The sequence below is a fragment of the Oncorhynchus gorbuscha genome, linkage group LG22 (genome assembly GCF_021184085.1).
Source record: "Oncorhynchus gorbuscha isolate QuinsamMale2020 ecotype Even-year linkage group LG22, OgorEven_v1.0, whole genome shotgun sequence".
NCBI lineage: Eukaryota > Metazoa > Chordata > Actinopteri > Salmoniformes > Salmonidae > Oncorhynchus > Oncorhynchus gorbuscha.
In genome coordinates this window covers 26,361,478-26,386,494 of record NC_060194.1, presented here as the reverse complement: position 1 = coordinate 26,386,494, position 25,017 = coordinate 26,361,478, and the positions used below count along the sequence as shown (strand labels likewise).

Below are 25,017 nucleotides of genomic sequence, written 5' to 3'. Positions count from 1 at the left end.
AGATATTCTTCAATTACTGTTTCGTGAGCAAATTAGAGCAGATGGTTTTAACAAACTTTTAACCTGTCTTGTTTTTTTCTCAATCAAAGCATATAAACATGTATCCTGCCTAGTGACGCACACTGTTGTGTTCTGGCCACATGAGAAAATAAATGCTACTATTCAGTTTCAGCTCCTAAAATCTCACTAGAAAAAAGGCGTTTTTGGTGTAACAGTAACGTTATAAGCCTAATATGCTGTGGTAGTATAGTCAGTTCTGTTGTGTAAAATACTCATTCATCATTATGTGATCTTGTGGGACAATGATTCAGCTTCAGAAATCATTTTCCAGATGTTTTTGTTCCCAGATCTGTGTATTCTCAAATTGAAAGCACGCTCCAGCAGCACTACACCCCTGCCCATTGCAAACAGCAGCAGTTTAGACATAAGCCTCCTCCCCCAACTTCTCATTACATTGTTCTGAATTAAGAGTCCAGCACCATATCACAGTAGCAATCCAGCTGGTTTTAACATCCTTATGGAATCAAATACTCCTTTAACATTTCTCTGGTACGTCATCCGTGATAATATTGTTCCTGACAGACATGTCACGAGTCCGACCGAGGGTGGTTTCCCTTCCCGGGCGGGTGGCGCTCGGCGGTCGTCATCACCGGCCTATTAGCTGCCACTGATTGTCTTTCCTCCCCCTCCTTGCATGTTTATTGGTAGCACCTGTTTATGTACGATTAGTTTGTCTTTATTTATTGTTGTGCGGGATGATTTCAGTGTAACCTTCGGCTCTGTTGTAGAGGTACGTGTTAGTGCCTGGTCGTGATTTTTCCGTTGTACATTTTCATTCCCTGTGTTTGGGGCCGTTACTATTGTGAGCAAGCACCCTGTGGTGCGTTGGTGCTATTAAAGACGCACAGCATTGCACTCTCTGACTCCTGCGTTTGACTCCACACCCACGACACCCGGAGCATTACAAGACATCAGTGATCAACTCTGAAAATCAAAAGATTTCCCAATGAATTCTGTGAGGTGAGTCAGTGTGTCGTTTGAAAACTGGTTAACACTTGTAAAGTCCTCTTTGGTAGAGCCATCTTTATTTTTTTTTCTGGTTGAGCAATGATAACATCTAAACTACAGTATGTAAAGATGTCAAGGTGTGATAAGAGTGATACTATGAAACAGGATTTTCCACTCTCAATCTCCAGAAGAACCACTGAAACTCTACAGTGAGTGAGATTCTAAGAAAGAAATTGCATGAAACCATAACACATGACTAACTGAATGTGTATGGTATATGTTCAAGTTGATTATTCTCTCAAAATCAGAAAACATTTCATCAAACTTTTTAGCTCACAATGAAGGACGGACATACTGCAGGCAGACACCATATCTCATGACGCATACAGTGTAATATATTAGACATGAAAGCTTGCAGCCAGGTCAACATCAATCTCAAACTTTAATGCAGGGGTGTCTAGCATAACGCCCGCGGGTTCTTTGAGTAAAAAAACAACAATAAATATATATATATATATATATATAAAATTTGTGGGGGGATACGAACTATTGATAACACAGTATGTTATCAATATACATTAAAATGACTAAAACCAAATTGAAACTGTGTAGAATTGATAATGGACCTACATTCATACAGAAACGTGACTGTGTCCAGCTCGCTAATAATCACTGAAATGAAAGACAGTCAGGGAGCATTGAAAATTCCCCAAACTATGGATAGAGAAAAAAAAAACATTTTCACGGCGAGAAATATAACACATTTTCAATGCAGCCACCCGGACCTCGATGAATAGTGAATGTGGCCCCAGGGGCAAAGCACATTTGACACCCCTGCTTTAATGCATATCAGTGCATAATAAGCCAAGCCCATGGTAAAATCTTACATAATCTCTATTTTTAGCTCGAATGTTGAGATGAACAAAAAAATAGGCATCATTTAATGTCCATTTTCCCAAAATAATATGACCTATGCATCAATAACTTGAAAATCATGGGATAAATTAATGCATATGAGACCCAACATAAAAACAATACACTCTTTCGCTTAAAATGTAAAATATAAGAGAAAAATAGGGTCTTTTTGACGGGTCCCACACTTCTCTGGTACAATAATTTTGTATGTCCCGCTTGGAAACCTTGACCTACTGAACTATGAATTACATCAAGAATTGACAATCCCAGTAAAAAAAGCTTTATCAAAGATAGACACATTTCCTAACCTGAACAATTAATACATCACCCACCACAACATTTGAATGTTTAGAAAAATATTTCACTCCTTTCAAATACTGATTCGATTCCATGAATTCATCATTTTTATTCAATTTCTTCTTCTGTAATCAAGTATCTTCAACTCAATCATTAATTCACAATGTATCAATGAATCATATTTAGGATTATATACCATCTGGTAATCGTGATAATAAAAACTAAAAGTGTTATAAAAGAGTTGTTAACAAACAATGGGTTGAATTCCTGTATTTCAGACCAGCAGAAAGCACCAGTACCTCTATCTCTCTATCTCTTTCTCTCTCCCTAGGAATCACCTTTAAACCCACAGTGTACCGTATGTTATCAAGCTGATGTGAAGTTGTTTTTCTACGCTATAGTACTCGTCTCAACGTATTTCTCAGTGACAGATATTTTCTTCTCTTGCACCACAGCTGTGTGGCTGCTGCTACAATGTGCAGCTGTGGGCGTGGTGGTGACTTTGACAGCAGTAGCAGAGGCCTCGTTTGACCCTGCCGTGCCACACAGGGAGCTGGAGCTCAACGAGGAAGCATCACCCTGACCTCTCACTTCTACACTATGACATTTGACCTCTGACCCCTGGCCTCTCTGCAGCATGGTGACCTGGGCAGCCCCTAAGCCTGCGCTGCACCCTGCTGCCGAGGCTGACCCAGACCCGCTCTCAACAACCAGCACTTTCCTGGACCCGAACAGGCTTCCCTGTGAGAAGTTTCCTCCTGGCGATAGATGGCCTTTTCCGACCATGGTCTGGTCTGCCCCCTGTAGAAACTGGCCTCCCCGTGTAATGGTTTGGCTCGTCTCTGTAATAATGTGACCTCCCCCCAAAATAGTGTGGCCCGCTCCCTGTAAGACCTGGCTTTCCCCCATAACAACATGACCTTGTCCTTCCCCACTACCACCTGCTCCTACCTGCCTCTCCAGTAAAATCATGCCCTGAGAACCATGGAGCCCTCCTACCTGCACCACCCCCTGACCCATCCCTACCCCCACCTGGCTTACCGCCTGCTGGGCACGGACATAACCACCTCCCCCTCTCTGCTCCACCAGCACCAACTGGGGCTGGGGCTCCACCATGTACATGGTGGGGGCAGCAGCGTAGTACATAGGGGGCTGCTGGATGAAGAGGGTCTTGTTGGGCATCACCTTGTTCTCCTGAACCTTGCGGATGGTGGCTGATCCTTGGGCCCGAGTAACCAGGTTCTCCTGTAGGGGTGTGGAGGAGGTGGAGGTGGTGGATGAGGTGTTCAGGGTATTGACATTGAGAGCTGTGTCTCTATTGACCTCTGTGTGGGTGGATGTGGTAGGCCTAGGTCTAGGGGATGACACAGACATGTTGACAGTCTCCGCCTCCATAGCTATTGACCCCTGGCAGATCTTGGCCAGGGTCTTGAACTTGGGCCCCAGGTCGTTGAGGAAGTCCAGGTCGTCATCGGCCCCCAGGAGGCTGCAGCAGCCAACAGAGCCTACCGGTGACCCCTGACCTTCGTAGTCGTAGATCAGTAGGTCATCTCTCTGTTGGTCATTCTGCGCAGCATGATTGGCCTTCTGCAAAGGTCATATGATAGGAACAGACACAGTATATTAACAAATGTAATCAAAGTGGCTACAATAACGCTGCCCTCAACTCCTATGTTAAAGGAGTAATCCACGAAATGTACTTTCACCGACTCAGTATAATCTCAATACTAATGCATACACACTTTTACTGGTCTTCAAACGATCATGATCTAAGATACTCACTGCAGAGTAGTACTCCTCTAGGTCTCCCTCGGAGAGAGCGACACCGTCATAAGCTCCAGCTCCATATCTGGAGAAGTGTTCATGTCCAGTCATGGTTCCTCCACCCACGCCGTAGCTCACCTTCACTCTGCCACTGGGCTGGTGTGAGCCATGGGAATGGTTGTGCTCCCATGTGCTTATTGCGGACGGGGTGAAGCCGTCCCCGAACACTCCTCCTGCTGATCCTCCTGCAGCCCCTGCATCTCTTATTAATCCCATTCCCCCCCTGTTGTTTTCCAAGTCAACAACTTTGATGGAGCCATCTATCGCCACAGGAATTTGCAGGAGTGGAATTTCCTGTGAGGGGGAATGAGTGGGCCAAATTTCAACTTGGAAATGGAACATAATACATGTACAGTACCAGTCAAAGGTTTTGACACACCTACTCATTCAAGGGTTTTTCTTTATTTTTTACTATTTTCTACATTGTAGAATAATAGTGAAGACATCAAAACTATGAAATAACGCATATGGAATAATTTACTAACCCAAAAGTGTTAAACAAATAAAAACATATTTTATACTTGTTCCTACATATGCTGAGCACTTGTTGGCTGCTTTTCCTTCACTCTGTGGTCCAACTCATCCCAAACCATCTCAATTGGGTTTCATGTCGGGTGATTGTGGAGGACAGGTCATCTGATGCAGCACTCCATCACTATCCTTCTTGGTCAAATAGCCCTTACGCAGCCTGGAGGTGTGTTGGGTCATTGGTCTGTTGAAAAATGATGCGTATCGCTGCAGAATGTTGTGGTAGCCATGCTGGTTAAGTGTGCCTTGAATTCTAAATAAATCACAGACAGTGTCACCAGCACCACACCCCCACACCATCACACCTCCTCCTCCATGCTTGCAATCTGAGGTGCAGTTAACTCTAATGAACTTATCCTCTGCAGCAGAGGTAACTCTGGGTCTTCCTTTCCTGTGGCCAGTTCCATTATAGCGTTTGATTTTTTTTGCGACTGCACTTGAAGGAACTTTCAAAGTTCTTAACATTTTCTGGATTTTCTCAAATTAATGATGGACTGTCGTTTCTCATTGCTTATTTGAGCAGTTCTTGCCATAATATGGACTTGGTCTTTTACCAAATAGGGCTATCTTCTGTATACCAATCCTACCTTGTCACAACCCAAATGATTGGCTCAAACGCATTAAGAAGGAAATAAATTCCACATGTTAACTTTTAACAAGGCACACCTGTTAATTGAAATGCATTCCGTGTGACTACCTCATGAAGCTGGTTGAGAAAATGCCAAGAGTGTGCAAAGCTATCAAGGCAAAGGGTTGCTAAATTGGGTCCTTCTGTAGCTCAGTTGGTAGAGCATGGCGCTTGTAACGCCAGGGTAGTGGGTTCGTTTCCCGGGACCACCCATACGTAGAATGTATGCACACATGACTAAGTCGCTCTGGATAAAAGCGTCTGCTAAATGGCATATATTTTATATATTTTTTGAAGAAACTCAAATATAAAATATTATTGATTTATTCCACACTTTTTTTGATTGAATACCCGAAACATACAATACACTTGCAGTGAAGCCGCTCAACAACTACACCATACCAGTCATCCAACAGACTCCCATTCAGAGAGACACACAGAAGCATCAAGGGTCAATGCCCTCCTCAAGGGCACGTTGACAGATCTCCCACCAGGCCAAAAACGTGAACCCGCACCTGCACAGCATCAGCCTCAGGCAAACCGGCATTAGTTGTAAAAACACTGCCCCTCAGTGTCATTCAAACATACTTTTAGTGATGCTTTATTTAGACTTTTTTTCTTTGACCATTATTCTATCTCCTGCACAGCAACTCGACTCCCACTTGTCTCCAATTCCACATCCCGACCCTCAGCTTCCTCAGCCCATCCCATTTATCTCTGCTGGCCACCCTCTTCGGGTTTCTTGGCAACACATAACTTTCAACGATGCTGTTATGTTTAACGTTAATCTATATAATTGAATAGAATCCACAGATTGTGGGGTTGAAGATAAATACCTTTGCTAAGAGTATTAGTATATTAGTAATTGACTGACCCGGTCTCTCCAGATCTCCTAACAGTACTATTTCTAGGGTAAATTTTAGATCAATGCTATGCATTTTTAACCATTCCTGAACCTAAGACCAGAAACAGGCTACCTGGGATCAATACAAAACTAAATGGTCTATTGATTCTGTATCCTCACAACTAAATTTGCAGAGCTTCAATGATTGTATGCCCCAAATATTCAACATTTTGTTGGTGGCAACAATTCTATATAATAATTTTAGCTGAAAAGCACAGTTTTGAATCTCAGACACCATGGAATCGGTGCTACTCAGGCCCAGAAGCTAGGATATGCATAGTATAGTAGTAGATTTTGATACCCTTCTACTGTAAAATGGGGTGAATGAGAGCTATTTCAACCAGAGGTCTGGTAGAAGGCCATGAGCTCAGTCAGGTGAACGCCCGTGAGAGGTAGCTGCGTTCCATTGCATTTCTAAAGAAAAAGGAATTCTCCGGTTGATAAAAACATCCTAAAGATTGATTCTATACATCGTTTGACATGTTTCTATGAACTGTAATGGAACTTTTTGAATTTTCGTCTGGCCTGCGTGTCGTTAATATTGATTTGTGAACTAAACGTGCAAACAAAAAGGAGGTATTTGGACATAAATGATGGACTTTATCGAACAAAACAAACATTTATTGAGGAACTGGGATTCCTGGGAGTGCATTCTGATGAAGATCATCAAAGGTAAGTGAGTATTTATAATGCTGTTTCTGACTTCTGTTGACTGCACAACATGGCGGGTATCTATATGGCAGTTTTAGAAACACTCTGAAGTTTCTAAAACTGTTTGAATGATGTCTGCGAGTAAAACAGAACTCATATGGCAGGCAAAAACTTGTGAAAAAATCCATCCAATACTAATAATATGCATGTCTTAGCTTCTGGGCCTGAGTAGCAGGCAGTTTATCTGGGCACCTTTTTCATCCAAGCTACTCAATACTGTCCCCCAGCCATAAGAAGTTTAACAAGACATTTGTGGAGTGGTTGAAAAATGAATTTTAATGACTCCAACCTAAGTGTATGTAAACTTCTGACTTCAACTGTATATCTCACTAGGTCGGGTTTTTTAGTCTCCGAATATCTACTATTTCTAATGTGTCCATAATATTTGTGATTTCCTTAAGGGCACTTGTTGTAACTCCCATCCCGTGAACGGGATCGTTGTCATCATCTGACACTAATTAGCATAACGCAACAGACATAAATATTACTAGAAAATATTCAAGAGAATCACAAGTGAAATATATTGAAACACAGCTTTTTGTTAATCACCCTGTTATCTCAGATTTTCAAAATATGCTTTACAGCCAAAGCAAGACAAGCATTTGTGTAAGTTTATCGATAGCCTAGCATAGCATTATGTCCAGCTAGCAGCAGGTAACTTGGTCATGAAAATCAGAAAAGCAATCAAATTAAATTGTTTACCTTTGATGAGCTTCGGATGTTTTCACTCACGAGACTCCCAGTTAGATAGCAAATGTTCCTTTTTTCCCAAAATATTATTTTTTGTTACCGAAATAGCTCCATTTGTTCTTCACGTTTGGCTGAGAAATCGACCGGAAATTGCGGTCACGACAATGCCGAAAAATATTCCAAATTAGCTCCATAATATCGACAGAAACATGGCAAACATTGTTTATAATCAATCCTCAAGGTGTTTTTCAAATATCTATTCGATAATATATCCACCGGGACAATTGGTTTTTCAGTAGGAGCGAGAGGAAAAATGCCTACCTATTTTACGCAAGACTCACTCTGAGAGCCATCAGGTGACCACTTGCGCAATGTAGCCGCTTATGCTTATTCTTCAACATAAAGGTGTGAAACTACGTCACAATGCTGTAGACACCTTGGGGAATATGTAGAAAAAGTAATCTGGTTGATAGCCCATTCACTGCTCAATAGGGACGTATCGGAACGCAGAGCATTCAAAACATGAGTCACTTCCGGATTGGATTTTTCTCAGGCTTTCGCCTGCAATATCAGTTCTGTTATACTCACAGACAATATTTTACAGTTTTGGAAACTTTAGAGTTTTCTATCCTAAGCTGTCAATTATATGCATATTCTAGCATCTTGTCCTCACAAAATATCCCGTTTACTTTGGGAACGTTATTTTTCCAAAAATGAAAATACTGCCCCCTAGTCACAACAGAGTGATTACCTTTACGGTCCATTGAGGTACTTAACACTGTGTTATAGTCTCCTACCATTATAATTGGATCATTTGTTGCCTGTAAGTTCAATAAATTAGTAGAAATGTTTTCGATGAGGTATGGATCATCCTGATTTGGACCATATAGAATAATGAGCCAAATCTCTTTTTCGTCCACATTCATATTCAAAAAGATCCACTTTCCTTACGAATCATTCCTGACTATTTGCACATTCAGATCGAAGTTGTTGTTAATTAATATCATCACACCTTTTGAGTTCCTTTGTCCATGACAGAAACATTTTTCACCACCCCATTCCTTTTCCCACGCAACTTCATCTAAGGATGTAGAACGAGTTTCCTGTCTACAGTATATGTTATATTCCTTTTATTTTAGCCGCATAAAGACGGACCTTTTTTAAAATCTGCTAAACAATTAGAATTATAACTGGCTATACTTATTTCACCCCTTACCTTAAGTAGATACTATTCTCAGTCTAAATTGACCATAATTAGTGCTTGTAAATTTACTGCCATCAGAGCTATTATGACGGTCAAAATTAGAGCATTCAAATGTCTGATATTTAGAATTCAATAAATAAGTTCTAGCAATATTTGTTTTATTCCCTTGCCTGTTTGCTTGTGAGCCAATACCACAGATGTTAGAACATTGAGACAAGATATTATGTGTGTAGTAAATCTGAGTAGGATGATGTGTATATTGGATGTGATTTAGTGAGAGTGTGTACGATGTCTGTATAAGAGTAAGACAATAATATGCCAATTTGCATGGTTGAGTGTCTATGTGTGTAACATGTAGTGGGTATAGCCTTAATATTCATGATGATAATTGTAATCCATATCGTATCACCGTCATAGTTGCATCATAGTTACCTTTAACATCATTGAAAAACACATCCCAGCATTTCCATAGCAATTTACATTTCACATGATCAAGAAAGACATTACTCTAGAGACGGCTTCACTACAGTACAAATGTATTCCATACAATATGCTATTATTCCCCAATGTCCCTATTCTGATATCTTCCCCTTGTTTGTTGTAAACATATATAAACGTGTAGACAAATACATAAAAAAGAGACAAACAATAAACATATTACATTTTAAAACAGTTCTCGACAATAGAGAAGAGAAAAGAGAGAAAAAGAGTGAGAGAAGAGAGCGAGAGCAGGTGTGTGTGTATGTATAAGTCTGTATGTGTAAGCGAGCATGTAATTGAGTATGTGTGTGTTCATATCAACTTCATATCCACTTCATTTTTACAGTTCCCATACTTTCTTTTTTTCGTAACCTGAAGTCCCTGTAGAATTTAGTACAGCCATGGTGTTATGAAGCTGTCTCAGAATAGCTGTCCATCTATAAAGAGTTTGTCCACAATGACAAAGGCACGCTTACCCTTCTCCCTTTGTTGCCTTTGTACCGGACACAGTCTCTTACGATGTTCGTTTATCTCCCTTGGTCACTGAGCCTGAATTTGGTCCCTTTAAGCTCCCTGCCTCTGCTTTTGATTAGCTCCTTTTGTTGGTATTGTTCAAATTTTGCGATGATCAGTCGGGGACCCTTGGTCTTGTCGCTCAGAGCTCCAAGTCTGTGCACTCGGTAGAAAGCCACCTTGTTTAAAGTTTCTATAGGAAGTTTCAATGGGAATTGCATGAATTATCTGATCACACCCTCTGGATTATTGGATGTGTCCTCAGGAATCCCATAAAAAAATAGATTTTCACGCATGCTACGACTTTGTATGTCTAGTAGCGACTCCTTCATCACCCCGTTTTCCCTGAGTAGACAATCCATGTTGGAATCGTGGATTTTTACCTTGGCTGTGAGTGCCTTGTTTTCTCCTTGGAGCGTGAGAATTTCACTCTGGCTAAACTCCCCCTCAGCCTTGCTACCTCCTCACACAACTTTTCCAGTGTTGCATGGATTCCAGCCAGAGCACTTGCCTCGACTTCAACGGCAAGTAAATCGTCCATGTCTGTAGATTAATCTGTTTTACTTTTTTTTTGTCGGGTTAAAGTTATTTTGTGAGGTAGTCGGATCTTTCCATGATGGAGTATGTTGTTCCTCCATAGTGTAAAACTTTTGGCACTTTACTGCAACCAGTTGATTTACGAAAAGATAACAATGAGTCTTTCCCACGATGACGACAGGTGTCTGTAGTACAGCCAGCTAGCACTCGCGGAATCCACACAAAAAATGGAACACAAACTTGCAGTCCCAGTCGTAAAGGCTAACCCCGTCATGGAATCCTTAGCAACAAAACTTTAGTTCTGATTAAAATCTATTTAATGAAAATGTTTTAATATAAACAACAAACTGAGTGTAGACAGTACAATGTTCTGTTGCGCTCTCTGATGACATATCTGGTGACCTATCTGTATACCAACACAGCCAACTGATTGGCTGAAATGCAGAAGAAGGAAAGAAATTCCACAAATTAGCTTTTAACAAGGCACACCTGTTAATTTCAATGCATTCCAGGTGATTACCTCATGAAGCTGGTTGAGAGAATGCCAAGAGTGTGCAAAGCTGTCATCAAAGCAAAGGGATGCTACTTTGAAGAATCTCAAATATAAATTATATTTAGATTTGTTTGAAACTTTTTTGGTTACTACATGATTCCATGTGTTATTTAATCATTTTGATGTCTTCACTATTATTCTACAATGTAGAAATTAGTAAAAAATAAGAAAACACCCTTGAATGAGTAGGTGTGTCCAAACCTTTGACTGATACTGTATGTCCAAAGATCATTCTTATTTACAACCTCTACTACAGACACCAGTTTGATGTCATCCATTGGCAGTGCCATCATGTATAAAATACCTTGTCTTCTCCTTGTCCCTCGGTGTGATATGGAATCAGGTGTTCTTTAGTGTCAAATGGCATGGCCTTAAAGTCACCTATGGACGCCACTCCTCCACACAGACAGAACAGCAGCAAGAGGGGCACCACTGTAAACACACATTCCAAATTTCAACTAATGTTCACAAAACACAAAGCCCAAGACATGCTGTTAGGTTAGAGGTCTGAATGCCTTGGGACAAAGGGTTGCAGACATAACCCATAACCCATCAATAGCTATGTTTACATTACCTTGTCCAGTGATTTGTTGTCAACATTTCGAAAGTTTGAATAGAAAATTGATGCGACAATTGCATGCTATTGTGTGTTTCCATTTAACTATATTGAGTCAATAAAAACAGCTAAACGTAATGACGTCACACCTAAAATCTATACTCTTAGAAAAAAAGGTGCTGTCTAGAACCTCCAAGGGTTCTTCAGCTGCCATTGGATATCCCTTTGATGAACCCTTTTTGGTTCCAGGTAGAACCCTTTTTGGTTCCAGGTAAAAAACCTTTTGAGTTCCATGTAGAACCCTTTACAAAGATGGTCCTACAAGGAACCCAAAAGAGTTCTACCTGGAACCAAAAGGGTTATCGTATGGGGACAGCTGAAGAACCTATTTTGAACCCTTTTTTGTAAGAGTGTACAGTGTAGAATAAAAAAAACTGGTGTTTCCATTTTCCATTTAGGCAAATTGCACATTAGGCTTAATAAATTGGTGACAGTAGCTTATGCCCTCTATATGTTTCATGTCTCAGGTAGCCCGCGAAAGCCATAATGAACAGAATACAATCATTGACAAAAATGTGCTATATTCAAACAACGATCCTGTGCATGGTCCGTGCCATGGTGAAACTTGCACTCCTGTAAATCTGAAATAATTGGATGGTGAAACTTTCTAGCCAATCATAAAAGCAAGGTGAAGCAATTCATGCATTCTTGAAAGTCAGGACAATCCTTGTCCTGCAAAGAAAACATAATTTTCATAGTTGAAAAAAATGGCTGAAGCAAGAACTATGCTTTCAGAAAGAAATGTGGAGTGGAGTTTTATAGAAGCGTGATGACATCACGTGCCTTCAAAATGATTCAACAATAATACTCAAAAAACACTGTTTCCATCAACATTTGTCGCAGTAAAGAAAGCAGGACAAAATAAAAATCCACCCCTGCAGAACAGATAAAAATGTTGTTGATCTTTAGAAAATGTCTCCTACATGTACAGTATATCTGCCATTTCCATTACACACGTCAACATATATTATTTTGTGACATTGCTTTTGTCGAATAAACCTGGGTCAATGTAAACCTGCCTAGTGACTTGTCTTGCCCAACTTACTAATCACTCAAAACATTGAAATACGTTAGTCAGCAGCATTATGAAGCAGTCTCTCCTCCCTAGATCTTTATCAAGTAGGCAGATTGAGGAAGCCAACAGAAGATGAAGTTAACAGAGGTCCTACTCACGCAGCAACAGCAGGAGGCCCAGAAGGAGCAGCAGGATGGCAGATGCTCCTAATGTGACGTCCTTAACCATCTCCCGGGCGAAGCAGACCTTATTGACCTGATCACAGGTGCACACATTCACGTTCAGAATCTGGATGTCAGCACAGGCCTTCCCCTGCTGGTCACTGATCTCCACAGCAACCTTGTAGTGACCTGGCCACATGTGGGCATGGCCTCGTAAAATGGCAGTGGTAGCTAAAATAAATATGAGAGAGACAAAACAAACATGAATTATACAAATCTAGACATTAAATCTATCAACCAATTCCATTCAAACACACCACAATGACTGCTCATTCTAAAACACTTATCAGGCTCAACAAAATAAAAGCAAAACACCCCTTGATTAAGCTTGTCATACTGTCTATCTGATTACTAAACCCCAAAGTCCCAGATTAGTTATGTTACCATTGAGGTGCTCCACTGTCCACGTCTGTTTGCTGTCCCCCTGAATCACTCTGAACTTGAAGGGAGCTCCGTTGGGGAAGGTGTCCCCATCCACAGCCTTGACATACACAGTGGTGTCCCCCAGACACATGGTCGTAGCCGTAGCTGTCAGTATGGGACAGTGGTCGTTAAAGTCCTCCACCTGGATAGCTATTGTCCCTGTGGCCGTTTTGGATGGCAGATCTGTACACCAAAAGAAAATACAGAATTACGTACAGACTTGACTTATTCTCTTTTAGCTCCAAGTGGAGCAAAGGTCCTAGAGTGCATCTTCAGTCGCCAATGTTCTGGACAGATTTCTTGACTTCTTGATATCTTACAGAATGGCATGAGGACAAATTGATTATAGTATGGGTACTTGCCGGTTGTGATGGCTATTATCTTGGCGTAGTATGTTCCATTGACCAGGTATTTGGACTCCCGATCAGGCACTTTGTTCAGCTTGATCTCTGCTGTCTTTTCATCAATGATCAGCCAGTTGTCTACATCAGATTTTTTGGCATACCTGAGTAAATGATAATGACAAGAGCACACAATTAGGATCAACTCCATGATCCTTTAGTAAGATGGAGATTAACATAACATAAAATCACATCACATAATATTCACTCCGATAAAACAATATGAAAAGATCTGGGACCTCACCTAACATTGGTAGCAGTCAGTAGTGTGTCACTGTCGATGGCTGCGTAGGTAGTGATGACCTTGTTAATGGTGACTCTGGTGGAGTCCTCAGAGATGGTCACCACTTTAACCATTGGCTGGAATTTGGGGCCCTCTTTCTGGTTGATCACATTTATCTTGATGGGGTAGGTCTTGCCTGTCATACCCCCGCCTGAAACCCCTCCTCCTCCTATCCCTCCACTCGTAGAAGAGGAGCCAAAGTAGTACACTGCTTTGTTGGAAACACTTATGGCAAGGTTGAGCACTTTCAGCTCCTCATAGTCCAGTGCCTTTAGATTCAAACAGCAGGGATAAACAGTAGAAAGAGTCCAGTGATACAAACAATGTTGTAATATTATGAGAATTGAGAAGACTTGTAGTTACAAGACACTGAGGCTGGAATTACATTGAAAAGAAAATGTTTGAAATGCTTTCGATTAAATTCAAGCCTGAGTCAATCTTCAATCATAGCCCATACCTTGGTTATCATAATAATGCCTTCGTTGGTCTTGGAGTCGGTAGTGATAGTGAAGTAGCCGGCTTCGTTGCCTGTGATGATGGTGAACACAGCCAGCCAGTTCTCAGTGTACATCAGGTCCAGATCAGTGGCTTTGATCCTCAGCACCTCCACATTGACTGTGTTCTCCAACACACTCCCCTCGTACTGAAAACACACATTCACACATCAAAAGTTCATACATCCCCAGCAACATATTGCTTATTTGTCAGCAGCATACCACCCTGCATACCACTACTGGCTTGCTTCTGAAGCTAAGCAGGGTTGGTACTGAGACCAGATGCTGCTGGAAGTGGTGTTGGAGGGCCAGTAGGAGGCACTATTTTCTCTGGTCTAAAAAAATATCCCAATGCCCCAGGGCAGTGATTGGGGACACTGCCCTGTGTAGGGTGCCGCCGTCTTTCGGGTGAGATGTTAAACGGGTGTCCTGACTCTGAGGTCATTAAAGATCTCATAGCACTTATCGTAAGAGTAGGGGTGTTAAACCCGGTGTCATGGCTAAATTCCCAATCTGGCCCTCAAACCATCACGGTCACCTAATAATCCCCAGTTTACAATTGGCTCATTCATCCCCCTCCTCTCCCCTGTAACTATTCCCCAGGTGGTTGCTGCAAATGAGAATGTGTTCTCAGTCAACCTACCTGGTAAAATAACAAATACATGTAAAAATTAAATATTGCAGTCCAGCAACTGTCAAGCCTCACACATTAACCATTGTGCCAAGAGTTCTGAACTTCTCAACGAGGCTGCTAGGTGTTGGGTTATGGTTTCTACAACATAATAAATATAAAAACACTATAATACTAATAGAGTTATTGTCGCTTCAATATAATAAATATAAAGAGGTTGAGAGGTTTTAGATCTTACATATTCTTTCTCCAGGGTGGGGATGTTGTCGTTGATGTCCAGGATTTGAATCACCACCTGTCCTGTTCCTGAGTTTCCACCCATTGCTCCGTTCATGTCTGAGCCTTTTACAGTCAGGGTGTAGGTGTCTTGGGTCTAGACAACCAGGAAATATAATAGAGCTTATAGTTAGTTACTTATTGTTGTAGATATCAACATTACTGGCTGTGAAATTGTCAATGCATACAATGCATACAGTGCTGTGGTCACTCTTGTGAGCAGGCCTTTCTAATCGACAGGGTATCCTGGAATGATATTGACCTCATCCCGTCGATTATGCCTGGTCGATCTTTAAAAGTAACTTCCTCACCATCTTAAATAAGCATGCTCCTTTCAAAAAATGTAGAACTAAACAAATATAGCCCTTGGTTCACTCCAGACCTGACGGCCATTGACCAGCACAAAAACATCCTGTGGCGTACTGCATTAGCATCGAATAGCCCCCACGATATGCAACTGTTCAGGGAAGTCAGGAACCAATACACGCAGTCAGTCAGGAAAGCAAAGGCTAGCTTTTTCAAACAGAAATTTGCATCCTGTAGCTCTAACTCCAAAAAGTTTTGGGACACTGTCAAGTCTATGAAGAACAAGAGCACCTCTTCCTAGCTGCCCACTGCACTGAGGCTAGGTAACACGGTCACCACTGATAAGGCTTTCGACTCTGTCAATCACTGCATTCTTATTGGCAGACTCAATAGCTCTGGTTTCTCAAATGACTGCCTCGTCTGGTTCACCAACTACTTTGCAGACAGAGTTCAGTGTGTTAAATCGGAGGGCCTGTTGACCGGACCTCTGGCAGTCTCTATGGGGGTAGCACAGGATTCAATTCTCAGACCGACTCTTTTCTCTGTATATATCAATGATGTCGCTCTTGCTGCGAGTGATTCCCTGATCCACCTTTATGCAGACGACACCATTATGTATACTTCTGGCCCTTCTTTGGACACTGTGTTAACTAACCACCAAACAAGCTTCAATGCCATACAACACTCCTTCCGTGGCATCCAAATGCTCTTAAATGCTAGTAAGACCAAATGCATGCTTTTCAACCGTTCGCTGCCTGCACCCGCCCACCTGACTAGCATCACTACCCTGGACGGTTCTGACCTAGAATATGTGGACAACTACAAATACCTAGGTGTCTGGCTAGACTGTAAACTCTCCTTCCAGACTCATATTAAACATCTCCAATACAAAATCAAATCTAAAATCCTTCACTCATGCTGCCAAACTTACCCTAGTAAAACTGACTATCCTACCGATCCTCGATTTCGGCGATGTCATCTACAAAATAGCTTCCAATACTCTACTCAGCAAACTGGATGCAGTCTATCACAGTGTCATCTGTTTTGTTACCAAAGCCCCTTATACCACCCACCACTGCGACCTGTATGCCATTTGCAAACACTGTATATAGACTTTCTTTTTTCTATTGTGTTATTGAATGTACACTTGTTTATTCCATGTGCAACTCTGTGTTGTTGTTTGTGTCGCACTGCTTTGCCTTATCTTGGCCAGGTCGCAGTTGTGAATGAGAACTTGTTCTCAACTAGCTTACCTGGTTAAATAAAGGTGAAATAAGAATAAATAAAAACATGCACAGTACACTGTATAATAGTATACCAAGGTATCTCTCTCACCTCTCTGTCCAGCGTCGTCTGGCGAACCATAATCTCTCCAGTCTGGTAGTTGATGGCGAACATGCTATCTGAAGAACTCTTCTGCACTATGCTATAGTAAATCTGAGAGTGTAGCGTGTTCACTTCATCTGCATCTGTGGCTAAAACTTTCATGACAACGGTTTCTGGAATTGACCAAGGGAAGAGTTACTTGTGCAGTACACCAGTACTACTACTGTACTATTGCTATTACCACTACTATTACCACTACCACTACTATTACATAAGTAGGATCTTAATATGAGCCCATTTGCTACAGCAGGAAAATAATCCTGCAGCAAAAGGAAATGTGAATTATTATGTGGATTATAATGAATGCACATTTTTTCATTAGGTCATTAGGTCAAATAGAGTCTGACATTTCAAAGTGGAAATTACAAACTTTAGAAGCCTATTTAAAACACAAATACACTAAACATTTGAATTTGCTGTGAAGGTAAAAAAAAAAGTGATCAAATTAAGATCCCACATCTGTACTACTACAACGCCGATGACTACTACTACTATTACTGTATCACTACTGTGACTATTTCACTGATAACACTGGTAATAACACTACTACTACAACAGCTACAGCTTGAACCATTACCACTACTCTGGCTACTAATTCTCATCAAGTTTGATAGAAAGATTTAAAATAATTGGAACATGCCTGCAGCACTGGACTCATTAACAGATCCAGATTGGCCAAAGACGAACACTGGTTGGCAGTCATTCTGGTCCTCAACGGAAATACACAGGTCAATGTCCTTCTCTGCTCTGCTTCCATTGTTGTATGTCGCTACTCCAAGTAACTAAAAGAGAGACCATGTTAGAACATCAGACATTCTTTCATATCTTACATCTTGAGCACAAGCATTCCATTCCTTGGATTAGGTTTTACTGGGTAGCTTACGTGGTAGGAAGGTATCTTCTCTCTGTCCAGAATGCCATTGATTCTGACCAGGCCTGTATTTGGGTTGACAGTGAATAGGCTCCTGGGGTTTTGGTCTGCACCGATCCCAGTCAGTGAGTAAGTCACCTTTGACGTGTACTGCTCATCAGAGCGAATCTGTCAAAAACACACATACCAATCAGTCTTGAGAGTAAAATACTATTATTATTGTAATAGTGTTGATATAATAATAAGCATCAGTGAATAGCTAGGATAATACCACAAAAGCCTTCTTTTTTTTTACGGAACCTATTTTTGGAGTATAGCCGAAATGTCAAATGTACATCTGTAGATGTAGCTGAACACATGCTATCATATCAAGGTATACTGTAGGTATGAAACTATTGATAGATGAATGGCATGTTTGTGTTGTAGAAGAGAGATACTGTAACATCGTTCGTCTGTTGAATGAAGAGAGTCAGACCGAAATGCAGCGTGTAGGTTACTCATGACTTTAATGAAGATAATCGCGGTACATGAAATAACAGAAATACGAAAACAACAAACTGAACGTGAAACCTATCTGGTGACTACAACACTAAGACAGGAACAAACACCCACAAATTACAACGCGAAAGTCAGGCTGTCTAAATACGGTTCTCAATCAGAGACAACGACAAGCACCTGACTCTGATTGAGAATCGCCCCAGGCAGCCAAGCCTAACTAGACACACCCCTAATCATACACAATCCCAATACTACAAACCCCAATACGAAACACAACATATAAACCCATGTCACACCCTGGCTTACCCAAACATATACCAAAAACACAAAATATAATGACCAAGGCGTGACAGAACCCCCCCTCCCTAAGGTGCGGACTCCGGGACGCACCTCAAGAGCATGGGGAGGGTCCGGGTGGGCGTCTGTGCATGGTGGCGGTTCTGGCTCGGGACGTGGACCCCACTCCATAAATGTCCTAGTTCCTCCCCTACGCGTCCTGGGATAATCCACCTTCTCCGCCGACCATGGCCTAATAGTCCTCACCCTGATCCCCACATAACTGAGGGGCAGCTCGGGACCGAGGGGCAGCTCGGGACCGAGGGGCAGCTCGGGACCGAGGGGCATCTCGGGACCAGAGGGGCATCTCAGGACAGAGGGGCATCTCAGGACAGAAGGGCATCTCAGGACAGAGGGGAAGCCCGGTACTGAGAGGCAGCCCGGTACTGAGAGGAAGCTCAGTACTGAGAGGAAGCTCAGGCAGGTAGTAGGCTCCGGTAAATCCTGGCTGGCTGGTGGAACTGGAAGATTCAGGTTGTCTGGCCGATCTAGAAGATCTTGGCAGACTGGCACTTCTGGCGGATCCTGGCAGACTGGCACTTCTGGCGGATCCTGGCAGACTGGCGACGCTGGGCCGACTGGCGGCGCTGGGCCGACTGGCGGCGCTGGGCCGACTGGCGGCGCTGGGCAGACTGGGAGCACTGGGCAGCCTGGAGCACTGGGCAGACTGGGAGCACTGGGCAGACTGGGAGCACTGGGCAGACTGGGAGCACTGGGCAGACTGGGAGCACTGGCGGTGCTGGGCAGACTGGAGACTCCGGCAGCGCAGGAAAGGAGAAAGGCTCTGGCTACGCTAAACAGGCGGGAGACTCCGGCAGCGCAGGAGAGGAGAAAAGCGCTGGCTGCACTGAACAGGCGAGGCACCGAGCCTGCCCAAGCTTACCTGGCTCGATGCCCACTCTAGCCCGGCCAATAGGAAGGGCTGGTATGTGTCGCAGCTGGCTCTGCACCCGCACTGGAAACACCGTGCGCTCCATAGCATAACACGTGCCTGCCCGGTCTCTCTAGCCCAACGGTGAGCACAGGGAGTATGCGCAGGTCTCCTACCTGGCATAACTATTCTCCCTTCTAGCCCCCCCAATACATTTTTTGGGGTGACTTTCCGGTTTCCAACCGCGTCGCCGTGCTGCCTCCTCATACCTGCGCCTCTCCGCTTTAATAATAATAATAATAATAATAATATATGCCATTTAGCAGACGCTTTTATCCAAAGCGACTTACAGTCATGTGTGCATACATTCTACGTATGGGTGGTCCCGGGGATCGAACCCACTACCCTGGCGTTACAAGCGCCATGCTCTACCAACTGAGCTACACAGGACCAGCTTTAGCTGCTTATATTTCCTCCTTGGGACGGTGATATTCTCCCGGCTGCGCCCAGGGTCCTTTTCCGTCTAATTCCTCCTCCCATGTCCAAATCTCCAAATGGTGCAGCCTTTCCCACTGCAACTGCTCTTCACGAATAACAGGGAGAGTAGGCTCGGGTCTGACTCCTGACTCAGCCACTCTCTCTCTGCGCTTTCCCCCGTTACCTTTGGTTTTCGCTCTGTATAGCCGTGCTTTCCTTTTCGATTCCATACGTCTAATCCCAATACTACAAACCCCAATACGAAACACAACATATAAACCCATCTCACACCCTGGCTTACCCAAACATATACCAAAAACACAAAATATAATGACCAAAGCGTGACAGATACAGGCAGAATGTGTTGTAGAAAGACTTGTTATTTTACGCTGCTACTCTCTGTTTATTATCTATGAATAGTGACTTTAATAACTCTACCTCAATTACCTCGACCAACCGGTGCCCCCGCACATTAACTCTGTACAGGTACCCCCTGTATATAGCCTCACTATTGCAATTTTACTGCTGCTCTTTAATTATTTGTTCACTTTTATTTCTTATTGTTTACTTATCTATTTATTTTTATTTTTTATGTTTACTTAGCAGGTATTTTTCTTAAAACAGCATTGTTGGTTAAGCATTTCACTACACCTGTTGATTTCGGCGCATGTGACAAATAACATTTCATTTTATTTTGATTTGTTTTGTTTTTAGACTAAACCATTGCTCAGTGACTGTAGGTATGACCGCACATTGGGCTGTATCTCTGAGCAGCTTGTTCCTAACACAGAAATCACAAACATAACGATTACACAGGTATTCCTTCACTTTAGAGTCCAACACCTAGCTGACACAGATATACTGTATGCAACCAACCTGATCAGTAGAAAGTAAGACAACATTCAGCAGTTCTTTGGTTCAAAGTACGGACATCGACAAACTTTCAAAGTGCTAATGTTGACCAAACGCTAAAGCCCTGTATCTTCATGGATCTTATTATGCATGATTCATTCTAGACAGACAACTGACTTATCCGATGTGTGGCCTAAAGAGCTATGCCATGCTCCGACTTTTTCATGTCTCATGGTTGTCAGAAACATCTGAATCACTCCATGAGTTAGAGTAAGACGTATAGGATCAGATCATACCTTTGCGATGTACTCTTGGCTGGTGTAATCTACATTCTCCTTCAGCCTCTGAGGAGGAATGATCCATTCTCTCTTCTGTCTTCTCAGCTTCAGCCCACCGCCTTCTGCTGCCACCACACATAAAAACTGCAGAAAATACAAAAGAAAAAACACAGCATTATAATATTGACTCACTAAGAAAGCATATGGGTTTTATGCTAACGTGATAATAACACTGTAATAACACTGCATTGCTCCTAAATAACTCACAACTGCAGACTACAAGTTGCTCAATAACTTATACATTGAGTGTACTAAACATTAGTAACATATTCTTAATATTGAGTTGCACCACCTTTTCAGTCTTAATTCGCCACAGCATGGACTTTACAAGTTGTTGAAAGCATTCCACAAGGATGCTGGCCGATATTGACTCCAATGCTTCCCACAGACAGATGTGTCAAGTTGTCTGGATGTCCTTTGTGTGGTGGACCATTATTGATACACACGGGAAACTGTTGAGCGTGTAAAACTGCATTGCCGTTCTTGACACAGTCAAACCAGAGTGCCTGGCACCTACTACCACACCCCGTTCAAAGGTACTTAAATATTTTGTCTTGCACATTCATCCTCTGAATGGCACACATACACTCAAAAAACCTTCTTTAACCTGTCTCCTCCCCTTCATCTACACTGATTGAAGTCGATTTAACAAGCGCTATCAATAAGGGATCCTAGCTTTCACCTGGATTCATCTGGTCAGTCTATGTCATGGAAAGAGCAGGTGTTCCTAATGTTTTGTGCACGCAGTGTAAGTTCTAGCGCAATAGTTAAAGCTATGTTTAAATATCATGTCATGATTGTTTCCTCAGTGTCTGTACCACTTTGTACAGATTAATGGATTTAGTGCCTTCAGTATTCACACATTGGTATGGCAAGACAAAATCAATTCAGGAGTAAAAATAAGCTTAACAAGTCACATAATAAGTTGAATGGTTTCACTGATAGCAATGATAGTGTTGAACATGATTTTTGAATGACTAGCTCATCTCTGTACCCCACACATACAAGTATGCGTAAGGTCCCTCAATCGAGCAGTGAATTTCAAACACAGATTCAACCACAAAGTCCAGGGAGGTTTTCCAATGCCTTGCAAAAAAGCAGACGTTGAATATCCCTTTGATTATGGTGAAGCTATTAATGAACCGTTAGATGGTGTACCAATACGCCCAGTCACTTCAAAGATACAGGCATCCGTTCTAACTCAGTTGCCAGCCAGGAAGGAAACCACTCAGGGATTTCAATGAGGCCAATGGTGACTTTAAAACATTTAGAGTTTAACGGCTGTGATAGGAGAAAACTGAGGATAGTTCAACAACACTGTAGTTACTCCACAATACTAACCTAAATGATAGGGTGAAAAGAAGGAAGCCTGTACAGAAATAAATATTCCAAAACATTCATCCTGTTTGCAATGAGGCACTAAGGTGAAGCAAAACAAAATATGGCAAAACAATTAACTTTATGTCCTGAATACAAAACGTTATGTTTGGGGCTAATCCAACACAACACATCACTTAGTACCACTCTTCACTCTTCATACCACTCTTTCAGGCATACTGGTGGCTGCATCATGTTATGGGTATGCCATCGGAAGGACTTAGGGAGCTCTTTTAGGATAAAAATAAATGGAATAGAGCTAACCACAGGCAAAGTCCTATAGGAAAACCAAGTACAGTCGGCTTTCCAACAGACACTGGGAGACAAATTCACCTTTCAGCAGGACAATAACCAAAAACACAAGGCCAAATATACACTAGAGTTGCTTATGAAGACAACATTGAATGTTCCTGAGTGGCCCAGTTACAGTTTCGACTTAAATCAGCTTGAAAATATATGGCAAGACTTGAAAATTGCTATCTAGCAATAATCAACAAACAACTTGACAGAGCTTGAAGAGCCAAAGGTGATTTTAACATGTATTGACTCAGGGTGTAAATACCTGTGTAAATGACAGTTCAATAAAATTGCAAAAATGTCTAAAAACATGTTTTCACTTTGTCATTATGCGTTATTGTGTGTTGATGGGTGAGATTTAATAAATAGATTTAATCCATTTTGAATTCAGGCTGTAACACAACAACATTTAGCATGTTTATGCCAATTCATAATCAAAGACATATGACAGGCATACTTATAACTGAAAAGTATATAGCTTTAAGCTGTTAATAGTTTTCGTTCACTGTAAGAACGACAGGAAGCTGTATGTATTCCGTTTATGATAAAATCGTTATCGTCTGTATGCAGAAGACCCAATGAAAATGTTGAACAAATCAATTTCACAACATTTAAACTAATAGAAAGTTGTGATAGTGATATCAGTGTCGATTGTTGCTGTTGATAGATATCATATTCAGGGACATTCTCTAAAATCGGAGCGAAGTTTTTCACCAGCAGTTCTTTCACTGACATTGACCAGATGTGTTCAGACTTTCTCTAGGCAAATGACCACTGGGCACCATTACGCAGCTAAACTGTTTTTGTTCTCAATCTCATGTTGTCCGTAGTCGGTGTTGCACGCGAAATATGAACGGTAGAGTAATAAAATAGCGACATATGAAGTAAATGTTCTCTTCAAATAAGCGAAGGTTATACAATCCTAAAAAGAAAACTGTTTTTTTTCTTCCCGACATTGTCATTGAGATGCTCACATCTAGGCTGCCTGAGAAGTGTCGCACCTAAAAAAAAACTGTTCCGTTATTGCTTGTGTAGCCTATACCTAATTACCAGCATTACCATGCTACAATATGATAAATAAGAAGTTTTACTCACCGTTAGTATGAACGGCAATAATAAAACAGTGGCTGTGGCTACACGGGCCATTGGAATGATTGTTGACTTAGGTCAAATGCTCCCCTGTTGAAGTGTAGCCTAATCCTTTAAATCTGCTGCTCAGTATTTTCTGTTGTAGCCTACATCAACTTCGGCCTTTTCGAAATTGTAAACTCTTTATTCTTTGATTATACAGACTGCAATAGGCGGCGTCTCTCAACTCGTTTCACAACAGCATCGCTCATAGGCTGATTACAGAAAGGGCGAGGCAAAAGATGAAGCTTGGTTCATCACACATAGATGGGATATTTGTGCACAGCTCACATACAGTAGATGGAGTATTTGTGCACAGCTCTGACCGGGAAAGCTATTATTATTGTGTGACAATATAGAATGGATATCACCTATGAAAACAAATTGGTTTATTTATCACAATTGGTCACCAATATATGTTGCCTTCCAAAATGGTCCAAGAATTGAATGTATTGCATTTAATCATTCAAACTCTCTAAAATATTTGGACTTGATCTTGAATCCAGTGCTCTCTCACTCATGTGTTAAACTTCACCTCAGGACTGTCACATTCCCAAACTGCTTTCAGCTGGGAAGGACAAGGACAACACTCATAGAATAAGGAAGGTGTGTTGGGTCATTGTCCTGTTGAAAAACAAATGATAGTCCCACTAAGCGCAAACCAGATGGGATGGCAAATCGATGCAGAATGCTGTGGTAGCCATGCTGGTTAAGTGTGCCTTGAATTCTAAATAAATAACCAACAGTGTCACCAACAAAGCACCCCCACTCCATCACGCCCCCTCCTCAATGCTTCATCTTGAGAACCACACATGCAGAGATCATACACTCAGCTACTCTGTGTCTTACAAAGACATCGAGGTTGGAACCAAAAATCTCACATTTGGACTCATCAGACCAAAGGACAGATGTCCACTGGTCTAAATTCCATTGCTCGTGTTTCTTGGCCCAAGCAAGTCTCTTCTTATTATTGGTGTCCTTTAGTAGTGGTTTCTTCGCAACAATTCGACCATGAAGGCCTGATTCATGAAGTATCCTCTGAACAGATGGTTGAGATGTGTCTGTTACTTGAAATCTGTGAAGCATTTATTTGGGCTGCAATCTGAGGTGCAGTTAACTCTAATGAAC

The 25,017-nt window shown here is 41.9% G+C and overlaps 1 protein-coding gene across 1 annotated transcript; it reads right to left on the bottom strand.

Annotated features, from left to right (window-relative positions):
- Positions 1 to 1,431: 1,431 nt before the first annotated feature.
- On the bottom strand, positions 1,432 to 24,098 carry LOC124009881 (cadherin-4-like). Its single transcript, XM_046322100.1, has 14 exons — positions 23,857 to 24,098; positions 21,046 to 21,171; positions 17,728 to 17,883; positions 17,485 to 17,626; positions 16,794 to 16,957; positions 15,115 to 15,249; positions 14,209 to 14,394; positions 13,713 to 14,020; positions 13,430 to 13,572; positions 13,029 to 13,250; positions 12,582 to 12,815; positions 11,097 to 11,224; positions 4,003 to 4,338; positions 1,432 to 3,807 (listed from the first exon to the last, which is right to left on the bottom strand). The coding sequence occupies exons 1-14, from the start codon at positions 23,905 to 23,907 to the stop codon at positions 2,611 to 2,613; spliced, it is 3,528 nt and encodes a 1,175-aa protein (XP_046178056.1). The 5' UTR covers positions 23,908 to 24,098; the 3' UTR covers positions 1,432 to 2,610.
- Between the last annotated feature and the right edge of the window lie 919 nt (positions 24,099 to 25,017).